At 46.0% G+C, this 14,268-nt stretch overlaps 1 protein-coding gene across 3 annotated transcripts in view; it reads left to right on the forward strand.

The window, feature by feature from the left end:
* LOC147448598 (uncharacterized) overlaps positions 1–14,268 on the forward strand; it is a 183,313-nt gene that overhangs the window by 69,759 nt on the left and 99,286 nt on the right. For all 3 annotated transcript variants that reach the window (XM_086521165.1, XM_086521166.1, XM_086521164.1), the window contains 3 exons: positions 2,514–2,971; positions 3,048–3,227; positions 4,021–4,189. In XM_086521165.1, the coding sequence (XP_086377291.1) occupies positions 2,514–2,971; positions 3,048–3,227; positions 4,021–4,189 (807 nt within the window). The remainder of the gene's footprint in view (positions 1–2,513; positions 2,972–3,047; positions 3,228–4,020; positions 4,190–14,268) is intronic.

Genomic DNA, 14,268 nt, shown 5'->3' on the forward strand with positions numbered 1-14,268 from the left:
AGCGCTCCTCACTGCACTGGATGTGTGAAAGATAATAACCTTGGTTTTGCCAAGGTTCACAGTCAACCCCCTGTGTGTGCTGAATTCGTCCAAGGCCTCAAGATGGCGTTGCAAGCCCTCGGGTGACTCTGAAATCAACACAATATCATCGGCATATAACATGATGTGGACCGGAGTACCTGCCAAGTCGCTCCCCTCTCCCCCTGCTCGCAGTATGTAGTCGGAGATCTCGTCGATGTAGAGCCCAAAGAGTGTCGGGGAGAGTGGGCATCCTTGCTTAACACCAATGGTGCTAGCAATGGTCTCTAAAAAACCGCCTGGGCAACGAACCCGACCCGTCACCCTCTCGTAGAGAGCATATATGGCCCAAATCATCTCTGTTGGTACCCCAATGCTGTGAAGGCGCTGGAAGAGTCTCTCGTGTGGGACTGTGTCAAAGGCCTTGCGGAAATCCACAAAGCAACAGTAAAGCCTCTTCTTCCGCGCCTTTGCCCCATCAATGAGGTAGCGCAGAACAAAGATGTGATCAGTGGTGGAGAAAGCTCGTCTGAAACCTGCCTGGCCTGGAGCTCGTAAACCCTCGATCTCTGCGTAGCAGCTGAGCTGTGCCTCAAGTACTGCTCCATATAGCTTGGCCATCGTGTGGCCAATCATGATAGTCCTGTAGTTCCCTGGGTCCAGGGTGTCGCCAGATTTGTGGATAGGCACTATGGTGTGCTGTGTCCACTCCTCTGGGAAGCCCTCCCCTATAGCCCGGTTGAAGACATGTGCAATCAACGGGGCTATAGTGGAGGCCGCATAAATGATGTGCTCACTCTGTAATCCAGTATGGTCAGCTGATCGTCTGTGCTGCATGCGGCGTATGGCCCTCTCTACCATCTCTGCTGTAAAGAAGGAGGAGCACGTGGGACGTGGCTCGTGTGGCTGTGGGATAGGAGGCTGCCCTGGCACCTCATAAAGTCGCTATGCATAATCATGCCATATCTGTGGATCCTCAATAGCTGTAGTCGGACGCGCAGGGTGCGCCATGCCGTCGCGCTATCCATGCTCATGAATAGGCGGTATAGCTCAAGCTCCTGTGCCTCTTCGAATGCTCGCCGCTTTTGCGTCTTCATATGCCGTCTGGCCTCTCTCTCTGTGATCTCTCCTAAGGCTCGCCGTGCACGGAGGCGTCGGTATAGCTCTCTGCACTCATCATCATACCAGCGGTTCTGAGGCATAGTCCCGGGGGGGGGAGTGCGTCCTGTGTGAGTGGTGTGTGGAAAAGAGCTAATAGCTGAAGTGTGGAGAACGGAAGAGATATGTGATGTGAGAACTGAGAGTGGTGTGGATGGGTGGAGGAGGCATAGGCCAAACTTGTGACAAAATTGTGAATCTGATACCATGTCTGGGTACAAAAAGACTAGAACAAAAATACTACTACTACTAGAATCCATCCTCATCTGCACTCTGGATGTCGAGAGAGTATGTCTCAAATCCTCTACTGTAGTCTCCGTCAATGCTGTGTAGCCCCTCTCCTCAATCGTGGCCGTCTGGATCTCCGTAGCTCCAGTGCTCGGTCGATGAGAGTGCTGGTAGGTGTCGAATGAGTGTGGGCCGAGCTCTGCAGTGATGGCTGCTTCTTTGGCTGTCCCATATCTAGTGTGAAGAAATCTATAATCTGTGTCTCTCTCTAGCTCTCCCCAGTAAAGTGTCTCCATATCTTTGTAACTCAAGTAGATATAGCCCAAGACATCTCTGATCCTCATAACTCATGACCCTAGAGAAAGGACCGAAACGCTCTCTGAATAAGCAGTGGAAACGGCCCCGAATCTCATAGTACACTGTGCAATGACATATGTAATGTAGCTCTATCTCTTGCTCTAGCTCGCATAAGCGGCATATCCTGTTGTCTGCTGGTATCCCTCTGAATCTACCTGTCTCAATCTCCAGCTGATGTGAGGATGTGCGTATCTGACCAATGGCACAACGCAAACCATGAGACATATGTGTATCCATGTAGCTGGGTCGAATCACAAACCCATCTCTTGTGAGGTGGAGAAGATGCTCTCTATAGAAAGCCATCTTCGAGAGAAGCTTTTGCACCCTAAACTATGAGAGTTGTCATGTCCAACGAAGACTACTTACTTCCTTTGGATGATTGAGCACTAGGACTTTGGCAGTTGGTACTGGTTAGCTTAGATGAGAATGTCTAGGATTGTGTTAGATGTGGTGGAGCTCAAGAATTATGGTTAAATTCTGTTGGATGCTTTCTGTCTATCTGCCTTAATAAGGACATGATTCTCAGGATCATGATTGTGGGAGAATCGTTTTGTGTTGGTTCTTTTAAGTTCTCCATTCCACTGTATAAATGCAACAGATTGCATCCCTCCTAAGTAACAAAAAAGAAGGGGGATCAGTTAACTTAATTCCATACTATGTTGATGTCATTGGTGCAAATATTTGAAATGTCCTTCATTCAAATTCTTTATTCCATTGACATAGTAAAACAGGGATTTTGGTTTTCGTATCAGGTGATTGTTGTATAGAACGTTTAAGGGTTGACCTTCAGGAGGATGAGCAAAGTGGCAACTTAAAGTTAGCTCTTGCAGTAATTCCTGTAAGCAAGTTGTCTTCTTCATCACATCGAGCTAAAGCATCAATGCAGGCTGCCACAAAAAGAATTCCCTCTGTGGACATTACCCTTGCTGCTGCTGTCAAGGCTACAGGAGGAGGTTTGAAAGTGATTGATGGCAAGCTGACTGTACGAGATGATATAGCAGCTACATTAGGTCAAAGGGTTTTCATCGATGTTTTACTAGGGTCGTATGCTCTTGAAGATGATGATAATCTGAGACAAGCCTATGAGATGCACTCGGGCTTAATGCCTGTCAAAGCTGGTATGTGGTCTGAGGGCACCCAGGCAGAAGCCATGGGTTTTATTCATCTGAAAAAACAGTTGGTTAAACTTATGCAACCTCTTAAAGTAGAGGTGAGGGTCCCCAACATTTATGCAGTTTCTTCTGGCTTCCACATTTCATGTTTAATCCAAGTAATTGTTATGTCAGATGGATTTGAGTCCAGCGGTTGCACAACTTTATTTAGCTCGAATTAATCCCTTACTTAAAGAAGTGGTTGGGCCAGCTGTGCAAGATGAGGACATGCCAGATGTTGTGCTCAATATCTCTCCCCAAGATCTGATGCTTCCAGCAGACGTTTTCATGGTTAATCTGGAGCCCATGAAAGCGGTATTTCTCTCATACATCAAGTTTTCTCTCACTACTTGAGTTATTCCACAGAATTTCTAAGTTGAAGAGGTTTAGCAGCTGGATCTGTTACAGAGGTCACCATGTAGTTCTGTGATCTTTTAATTGCCAGTAAATTCAAGCAAACATCGCCAAATGCTCTCAAATGATTGCATTGGATAGTTGGTATATCATAGCATGTGCTCCCTTGTGATCTCTCAGGGTCCTAGGAACGTTGGTGTTTACTGCTGGCTGTCTTTGCCAGGGATCTTGCTGTGAATCACAAGTGAACCATACCTCTCTTTGTGTGGGTCATCCAAGGAGGAGGATTTCTTTGCAATTTCTCTCCTGTTCTGATTGCACAGCCCATTAGTTGTGTCCATGGAAATGGTTGCTACACAGGGTGAATATAGTGGGTGAATAGGAAATACATGACAATGTACTGGTTTGGCTTCAATAAAGTGGCCAGTAGCTTTCTATCACGAGCTTAATGGTGTCAAGTACAGAAATGTGCGGAATTTTTTGAGTGCAACTTTGCTCAGTATAGAATTTTGCCACTGTCCATTTCTGAAGGATATCAACAGTAGTGGGCTTGCATAAGTTTTCATTTGAGATGTTCCCGCTGCATGATCTTCCACCATGGTGTGTAGTATGGTCGTTCTGAAGCTACCTTTTCTGTGGTTTTAAACTCAGCAGACTGTCACTGAAATGAACTTAAAGATTAGAACCTTTTTTCATGTGCATGTGGACCATATGATCATTGTTTTGTAGCTTACCTTATTCTTCCCTTGATTAGGTGTTGGCACGGGGACCTTTAGCTGGCGGTATACTCAGTCTGTTGTCTTCAGGAAAGGAAGATGTTGCCAAAGGAAAAAAGGAAGTGGGTGTGCAGACATCTCAAATCAAATCGCAAGTGAGCATTGATGGCAGTGTTGAATGTTCTCGAATAGACTTTTTGATTGCAGGCACGTGTTACTAGCCTTTAAGTTTGGATATCTTTACTATTTCAGCTATCGGCTGTGTGTGGACATTCGTGCATGTACACATGTATGCATTGCATTAGTGTGTGCATGTGCGTGTGCGTGTGCGTGAGCGCACACGTGTGTGTGTGTGTGTGTGTGTGTGCGCGTGCGCGCGCGCGGTGTGTGTGTGTGTGAGAGAGAGAGAGAGAGAGCATGAAATTCCTACGCGTCTGCGAGTATTTCCTGCGCTGTGCCTGCGCCAGCAAGGGTGGGTGATTGTCTGCGCGCGAGGCTGTGTGTGTGGGCAGACTCTGAAGGCGGACTGCTGTGAGACAGCGCGTGAAGCTCCTGCTGCATAAATTCCCTGCGCACAGCAGCAGCAGTACGCAGCGCGCCCTCCTGTTCGTCGCTGTTGACAAGTGCAGCATTGCACAGCAAGATTGTCGGTGACTGTTGCAGAAGGCTTTGCACGCCAACTGGGGTATCGTTATGCAGGACTGACAAAGCAGTTTGTATACAGGGTAGTGTCTCAGTCAAGCTCCATTTCTTTTGGCAGAATTCAGGAGATGTATATTGTTGTGGTTTTTGGTTGTTGCTTTCGGTGAAGCATGTACATAGCTGTGGTTCGTATCTTATTTGCAAGGTTTGCTCAACAGTAGACTGCAAAAGTTTCTCACCAGTAGGTTTTGTTTGCAGAAGGGGGTTTTCTTTTAATTTATGTTTGACTCACTGTGCGTCTTGAAGCGTCGGAAAGCGATGGATTCCACGTCGGAGGCAGCTTCTGAGATAAAGGCATGCTTGTATGAGGACTTTGAGGAGGCTCGACAGCCATGGAATGGTCAGGCGCCTGCTCTTGAGGTGCGCATTCCGGTGCAGGATCTTATGGATCCAGTTGCGCAGTACGCTATGAATGCAGTTATTCTGTTTTAGTTATTCTGTTTTTCCAGGGAAAAATGCCTACTGCGCAAGATGTCGGCCAATGGGTCGATTTTCTCCTTAAGCGTCAAGCTATCCGTGGTGTCTACTTTAGAGCGCGTGGATTTTATGAAGTTTTGCTCACAGATATAGAAGCTCGAAATCTTTTGCTTGAGATGTCTCCCCTCTTTTTTAATACGCAGATGACACATGTTCTCCCGTGGGCACTCACTAAAGACTACCAGAGTCTTATTCGTCACAAATGCCCGGTGTGGGTGGAAATTGTTGATTTCCCTCGCACGTGGAGACATTTCTTGCCGTTGTTGGCTGCGCAGCTTGGGAAGGTTATCTGTCCTCCAAAATTGGATGCGAATACCAACAGGTTTTGTATTCTTTGGGACACGGATAAGATTACCCCTGATGGTATTATGGTTGACTCAGGTGATCCATGGGTAGGCAAGCGCCCTTTTAAACTTAGATGGGAAAAATTTGCGAATTCTTGTTTTCGATGCAGCAAATTTGGTCATATGCAATCCGAATGTCCAGAGCCGGTCTTGCAACCCCCTCCCTCTGCTGTTACTTTGTCCACCTCTCTCCCTACTGGAAAACCCACAAGTGATGCCAAGCAAAGTGGAGTTTCTACTGCTAAAGTGGCTTCGACTGTGGACAAAGGGAAAGGCAAGGTACAACAAGTTACTAATCTTGGGACTGGGACTGCTGTTAAAGGCAAAAATGTTGGCCCTGCTGATGTCAATACATGGGTGGTGCCGAAAAAAGCACTGAAGATTCGTACGTCACTTTCTGCTCGTAATTACGTTCCTTCTGTTAATGCTAACAAGAATGCATCGTTTAAGCAACTTCCATGCAATGACAATCGCACGCTGATTGATGCATGGGATAAAGCGATGCACTCTTACAAAGATGTACTCCTTGGTGAGGCTTCCACATCGCATGTGAACACTGTGGACACGTTTCCTGCCCTAACTCAGAGGATGGGTCCTCGCACGGATGCAGTGGATGGAGACGTGTCTATGGGCACCTCCACATGATTTTGAAACTTGTTGCTTTATATACATATGTTTCCAATGCAAAGTAATATTAAATGCATCTCATACAATGTGCGTGGGTTATGCAACCTGGACAAATGGCGGCTGACCTGGCACTATGTACATACATGTAGGGCAGACGTAGTTGTATTGCAAGAGCACAATCAGCACGAGTTTGCTGGTCAATGTTCCTATTTTGCTTGATATTGGATTGCGTATGCTGGCTTGCAAGATTTCTCTGGTATATTGATGATGATTCGACATGAGCTTCAGCCTGTTATGTTATACAATGATCCGCTTGGTCTGTGGATGGTTGTAGAGTGTTTGTTGAATGGTCGAGTTCATGAATTTGGAGGTACATATGCATATACGGCCTCTGGGCAAAGAGATGCTTTGTGGAGAGAAATCTCGTCTCACCCATGGACATCGAATGCATTTTTGTGTGGAGTACTCCTGATTTACTTGACAGCACCACAGGACATTCGCATATGTTGCTTGCAGAGAAGCATAACTGGGATCTTCTAGTTGCCTCTGCTCAAATGATTGATATATGGCGTTCTTTGCATCCTAATGCCTCTGGTTTTACCTTTCAGCATGCTGCTCATTCCTCTTACAGAGCACGATTAGATCGTTGGTATTTGCTTAATGGGCAACAATATGAAGAATTTGTATGTGACATGAGGATAGATTATGCTCTGCACTTATCGGATCATTATCCTCTTTTGTTGTCGTTGACTTTTGGACAGTCTCTTTGTGATCGGCCTCTTCACAAGAAACGTTTGTTGCATGTTAATAATGCCTATTTTACTCATGAATCTTTTCGTCACATGGTTGCCGATATTATTCCCCCTTTGTTGGCTCAAATGTATATTGATTTGGATGCTGCTTGGTATCGTTTTGTCATGAGAGTACAAACTGTGATTTCTGACTATGGTAGGTAGCATATGCAGCATATTCGGGAGACTGTCGGTGATGCGAAACAGGTTAGTCAACGATTACATAAGCTGGCTGATTTTCGCCCATTGTCTAACTCTGAGATGACGGAGTTATGTGAAGCTCAAGTGTGTATTCAGCAAAATGATAAGAGAAAGATTGCTAAGTGGCAGACGCGTGCCCGATAACAGGCCTTTATGGATAAAGGTTGTGCTTCGAAGAAATTTTTTAAGGAGTTGCATCATTCGAGAGTCTCGCAGTCGATTAAACGTGTTATGCTTCCCTCGGGTGCTTGGACTTCTTCGAAGCGGGAATTGGCTGAGGTTATGGTTTCACATTACCGTACGGTGTTTGTTGGCCCATCTCAGCCTTCTTCGGCAGCTTGTCGAGCGCGTGAATTGTTGCTTTCTCATGTTCGTCCGATCCTGTCTTCGCAGGAGGCATAATGCCTTGAAGATTCTTTCTCTGTTGCCGAATTGCATGGTGCCTTGCTTGCATTGGGCCGGTGGAGATCTCCTGGTTGGGACGGACTTAGTGTGGAATTTTTTCTCTCGTTTTGGGATGACCTTAAACAACCCCTGATCTTCATGATAAATGTGACATGGGAAAAACAGGATTTGCCAATTTCATGGAAAGAGGGCTTACTTAAGCTGTTGCCCAAGCAAGCGCTTTGCGAGCAGCTCTCTCATTGGCGGCCCATAACTTTGATGCCGGTGATATACAAGATTTTGGCGAAAATGTTGGTCCACCGCATCAAGGACCATTTGTTTACAGGGCTTCATCAGGCTCAGTATGGTTTCATTCCTCGTCGTCAAGTCATGGACAATTTGGCCAATCTTATGATTGGCATGGAATATGCTAAGTATACGCAACAAGATGTGCTCGTCATGCAAGTTGATATTGAAAATGCCTTTGACACTATGCATTGGGACTTCATTGCTGCCACAATGAGATGTCTAGGATTTTTTCCTAAGTTGGCAAATGTGGTTTATTTCTTGTATGATTGTAGTACGTCTTCGGGCATCCTGGACGTGGAATTGACAGAATCGTGGCTGCTTGGTTGTTCGGTTAGGCAAGGTTGCCCTATTAGTGCTTTGCTGTATGCAATTGCTTCGCATCCTTTGTTGATGTATCTTGATCAATTGACCTCTGCGCAGCGTCTTCATGGTTTGCAGCTACCTTCGGGTCATACTTTTATTGGGCAGGCTAATGCAGATGACTCGCTATTTATGCCCCGCAATCAGCAAAATGATGTTCAAGAGATTATGAAGGCTTTGGAATTGTTTGCGCTTGCGGCTGGTCTAAAAGTCAATTTCCGTAAATCAAAGCTTCTGTCGCTTCGTTCTTGTGATTGGCATGCTCTGTTGTGGCCAGGAGAGATTGTTCTTCCAAATGTAATCACTAGGCATTTGGGTTATCCAATTTGATGGAATGTTACTCACACGCAGAAGGTGGATTGGGTTATGAATCGCCTGAAGGTTAAACTAGGCATTTGGGTTATCCAATTGGATGGAATGTTACTCACACGCAGAAAGTGGATTGGGTTATGAATCGCCTGAATGTTAACCTGCATTACTGGAAGCTTTCTACCTGGCCGCTACATGTTCGCCTACGAATTGTTCAGAGTATCCTTGTGGCATATGTTCAGTTCTTTTTGCCATTGTTGCATTGGCCCCGTCATTGTCTTGACTCTCTCACTTCGGCCATTTTGTCTCATCTGTGGCGAATGCGTGCTCACAAAAAAGGGTTGCACTTGATATCGATGGCAAAACTATGTACACCAAAGCGCTTTGGTGGTTTGAATATATTGGACCTGCGTAGGCATGTCATTGCTAGGAAGGCTATGCTTTTGCCTACACTTGTGCAACAATCTCAGCCTTGGACTCTTATGTTTGCACACTTGACTCGGCATGTGGTTACATCTTCATTTGGTCGCTGGCAATCATCCATGTGGGAGGCAGTACTTGGTAAGATGGATGCTCTTATTCCTGGATGCCCTCTTTCTTCCACCTTGCTTTCTGCATGGAAACAGGTTACTACGATTTATCTTTCCTGGAATGCTCGGAGGGAAGGAAATTCGCTTTGTGCGGAGAGTCTTCATTGGAGTCGGGCTTTTTCTCTTACTTTGGTTGACCGCTCGCCTCGCCAAGCGTATTTCCTCTCCTGCCGTGGCATTAGAGTGGTTGAGGATGTGGTGGATGTAGATGGTTTCACTTTCGAGTTTCCATTTGCCGCTCGCCGCTTTGGATTGGGCATGCACTATCGCCAGATTTGGAGAGAATTACATAAAATGTTGTCAGGTTTCTTGCCGGTTTCACCTTTGGCTGATGGTGATCGCATGTCTGACTGGAAGCTTGGGGAAATGCCATTTCGAGATATTTCTGTTGGCCGGGCATATGCTCTTCTGCTGCCTCGTCCATGGATTGCTGATCATTGCAACGCTATTTGGTACATGCATAAATCAGATGTTTGGTAGCGTAGGATTATATCTGCACTATGGGAAAGTCGTTTGCCGTTGAAAGAGCGTTTGTTTCTTTGGCGGTGTTTACTTGGTGTGCTCCCAGTGGGTACCTTTCTTAGGATGCGCCATATCCGCTCTTCATCATGTGTCCGTTGCTTATCTGCCGATGAGGATGTTTGTCACCTCTTGTGGGATTGCTGTGTCACTCGAGAATTCCTTCGTCGGGTTTTTGCGTGTATGCGGCTACGTTTTCCCACGACGGTCTTCCATAAGCGGTTTTGGATTTTTGGTATATTCTCACCGGTGTTGTAGTGCTTTGCAGCCTTCTTCATGTGGGTCAGGTTTTGGGCATACTGGAGCCTGTGGCGGCAGCGTAATGGCTATATGTTCCATTGCATTCATACGGATCCACTACCTTTCTTCAAGATTTCCCTTCGGCAGTCTTTGCGGTTTGCCTTGGAAGTTGGTGATATCATAGCAGAGATACATCAGCTTTCTTATGAATGCTTTTAGCTATTCTATACCGCCGAACACTGTTGTGTTCCTTTCCTTGTACATCTTTTTGGTGGGTTTTCCTCTCTTTGAGGTTTCCCACAGATAGCTAAATCAAATTGATTTACAAAAAAGTGTGTGTGCGCGCGCAACGTCACACATTTATGTGCACACATTGTCATCCCTTCTTTTGGTCATTGGCAATTGACTTATTGGGATGTTGTTTTTGGGAAGCTTGAAGGACACATTCCTGGATGTCCCTTTACTTCTTCTCTAATTGTTGATTGGAAGGTTGTCACTTCACATTTGCAATCCTCTGGGGGTAACTCTCTTCGCTTGGAGAGTCTGCATTGGAGCAGGGTTTTTGCTTCGACTTTGGTTCAACGGTCTCCTCGCCAAGCGTATTTTCTTTCCCAAAAAGGAATCTGTCAGGTGCATCAGGTGGTTGATGACTCGGGTTATGTTCTCTCTTTTGCTGATGCTGTCTCCCGCTTTCGGTTGGGTCTTCATTATTCTCCTCTCTAGCGGGAGATTCAAAACATGCTTGCTGCTCATTCCCCCATTCCTCCGCTGGATGAAGACTCTCGCTTCTCTGATTGGAATGTGGCTACTACTAGATTGGACTGCATCTCAGCTGCCAATGTCTATGCCATTCTTCAGTCTGAAGTATGGATTGTGCATTGGGGTAATCAGCTGTGGTCGCTTTCCGAGTCAGCCTTGTGGTGGCAACACGCATTGTCTCGCATTTGGCAGAGTCATCTGCCTTTGAAGGAATGTGTTTTCTTGTGGCGGTGCTTGGTGGGAGCTCTACCTGTTGGCAGTGTGTTGCATGCTCGGCATATTGCCCCTTCCCACTGCCCCAGATGCCTTGAAGCTGAGGAGACCGTGCCACACTTGCTGTGGTGTTGTCGTCACTCCACAGCCTTCATTCGGGAAGTGTCGGCTGCTCTTCGACTACGTTTTCCTTCCGGCTCTTTTCACAGACGATTTTGGCTTTTTGGGGTGCTTCTGTCACCACAATCTCAGTTTGCGGTCTTCTTCACTTGGGTCAGATTTTGGACTATGTGGGCCATCTGGCATCATAGGAACTCCTTAATGTTCCAGGGCACTTTTGTTGACCCCTTTCCCTATTTCAAATTATCTCTTGGTCAAGCGCTGCATTTTGCCTATGAAGCTGGAGACATCACTCTTGATGCCTACAGGATTTACTTGGACTGTTTCTAGCCTTCGGAGCCTTATAGTGCTCCGTCTTTTGTATCCCTTTATTTTTGTGGGTTTTCCTCGCTTTGAGGTTTCCCAGTTGTAAATTAATCAAAGCAGATTTCCAAAAAGAAAAAAAGTGTGTGCGCAGCGCGAGCGCGCGCGAACACATATGAGCGCATCCGTGTGCATGTGTGCAGCCCACATATTGGGACGTCATTTTCGGCAAGCTTGAAGAACACATTCTAGGATGTCCCTTTACTTCTTCTCTCATTGTTGATTGGAAGGTTGTCATTTCACATTTAACATGGTGTCACTTTGCATTTGGCGTGGCATGGTAGACAATACCCTCTGGGTAACTCCCTTCGTTTGGAGAGTCTACATTGGAGCAGGGCATTCTCTTCAACTTTGGTTCAGCGATCTCCTCGCCAAGCATATTTTCTTTCCCTAAAAGGAATCTACCAGGTGCATCAGGTGGTGGATGACACGGGTCATGCTTTTTCATTCGTTGATGCGGTGTCCCGATTTCGGTTGGGTCTCCACTAGTCTCCTCTTTGGCTGGAGATTCAAAAGTTGCTTGTTGATCGCTCACCCATTCCTCCTTTGAATGAGGACTCCCGCCTTTCTGATTGGAATCTTGCTACTACCAGACTCGAATGCATTTCAGCTGGCAATGTTTATGTCCTCATGCAACATGATGCGTGGATTGTGCATCAAGGTAATCAACTGTGGTGGCGACGAACACTGTCTAGCATTTGGCAGAGTCATGTACCTCTGAAGTAGCGTCTTTTCTTGTGGAAATGCTTAGTGGGAGCTCTACCTGTTGGCAGCTTTTTGCATGCACGGCATATTGCACCTTCTTGTTGCCTGAGATGCCATGAAGACGAGGAGACTGTGCCACACTTATTATGGGGTTGTCGCTGCTCCAGATCCTTCATTTGGCAAGTATCGACTGCTCTTCGGCTGCATTTTCCTACCGGCATTTTTCACAGACGGTTTTGGCTTTTTGGAGTGCTTCAGTCTCCACAATCTCAGAAGTAAACTGGAGCAAAGAGTGAAAGGAGAGAAATGAAATGAAATGAAATGTTATAGTAACGTCTTCAAAAGGCCAAAATGACCTATGAGACCAAAAGGTTACATCCATGTGTGACTCTAGTACAGTGTCTAGGGAACGTAAAGATAAAAATAGATGAGGGTACCTAGAGTGGGTGGGTATGTAAGCCTAAGGTACATCCTCATCATCATCAACATCCTCATCACCTTATACATTAGCTCAAGGAGGGGTGCAATCACATGAGAACGAATGAGGTGCAAAATGGAGAAAGTAGACAATGGCGATCATTCCATGAACTCTCTCATGGGTCTCTGTAGTAAGGCCTCAATTTGTTGCGGCAGCGGTTGGGGCAGGGGGAGGGGGGTGGTGTCGATGTTGCTCAATGATGCTCTATAACCTCTAATGTAGACCTCGTCTACAGTTTGAAGATCCTCACATCCTCAAGCGTCGTGAGTGGTCCAGCTGGGTGGGGAGGCTCGATGTTGCTCAATGATATTCTGTAACCTCCGATGTACCTCGTCTATAATGTGAAGATTCTTAAGCGTCGTTAGCGGTCAAGCTGGGTGGGGGTGGGGAGAGAGAGAGAGAGAGAGAGAGAGAGAGAGAGAGAGAGAGAGAGAGAAGAAGAGAAGAGAGTTTTAACGTGTAGAAAACTATCCCAAGAGACCTTAAAGATCTATCCGACGAGGAGAGTTGAACTCAAGACTTGTTATTCAAGAGGCAAATGGCATAACCAATCTACCACACTTGGGTGATAGAAAGGTTATACCATTTTCCTCTTTTTATTAGCCCACACACACACACACACCCGAGAAGAAGAGAGTTTTAACGTCGTAGGAAACTATCCCAAGAGACCTTAAAGATCTAGCCGACGAGGAGAGTTGAACTCAAGACCTATTATTCAAGTGGGAAATGGCATAACCAATCTACCACACTTGGGTGATAGAAAGGTTATACCATTTTCATCTTTTAGCGCGCACACACACACCGAGAAGAAGAGAGAGAGAGAAATGAAATGAAATGAAATGTAATATTAACGTCTTCAAATGGCCAAAATGACCTATGAGACCAAACTGATACAAGCTTGGTGGATCTAATTCAATATCCGGTACAAAATAAAATGAATTAAAATAAAAGCTAAAATGAACATCAGTGTCCGAGGATGTACTACATTTGTCGTCGACGAGCATCGCCAATGTCTCGCCTCTGTAAATAGTCATACCATGTCGTGCTAAAATAGTCCTGATCCTCTGATGGAGCCTCTGTCATGGTGGCCCTCGTAGACGTGGGCGTCTAGCTCTCTCAAGCTCAATGGCTCTGTCAGTCAATATACATCTGGTATAGGTGGACCTGAAGTCTACTGTGAAGCTTGCTCATCTGATTGCCGAGTCTGCTCTAAAGAAATTGGTGATCTCCCTTTGTGAATGTCTCCCACTGTCTAATCTCCTCAAGAGACTCTTCCTGTGTCTGCGCAGCTCTAGCAAATACAACCTGAGGCATCTTTGATCCTGATATGTCATGACTCTAGCTAGTGGTCCAAAGCCCTCTCTAAATAGATAGTGAAAGCGGCCTCGTATCTCATAGTATACTGGATAATGACGAGCATATCTATCTTTGGGGAGATCCCAGATACTGTGTATAAAAGAGATGGATCTGGTAAGTGCCTCTATGACCAGCGGGGGAGCAGCAAGCTTTTGCACGAATAATTTCATGTGGTACAGAGGCCTCTGCCCTAATCATCCGGGAAATCATGGAGACGAGAGGCCTCTCCATACATCTCCATCCATCAGTTTTACTAGCTCGGCTATGATGGTCTACTGAAGGTCCCCATATCTGCACCCCATAAAGCATAGCTGAAGTAACCAATGTGTCAAATAGCTAGAGCTTTGTTTGAGGTTCGTGAAACTGAATCTGCGGACACATCCTCTCCATGCTCCCCAAAGCTGCATATGCTCTCGTCAGTTTGGTCTCTGCTGCTCTC

This window comes from Adiantum capillus-veneris, chromosome 10 (genome assembly GCF_014529385.1).
Source record: "Adiantum capillus-veneris isolate H3 chromosome 10, ASM1452938v2, whole genome shotgun sequence".
Classification (NCBI taxonomy): Eukaryota; Viridiplantae; Streptophyta; class Polypodiopsida; order Polypodiales; family Pteridaceae; genus Adiantum; species Adiantum capillus-veneris.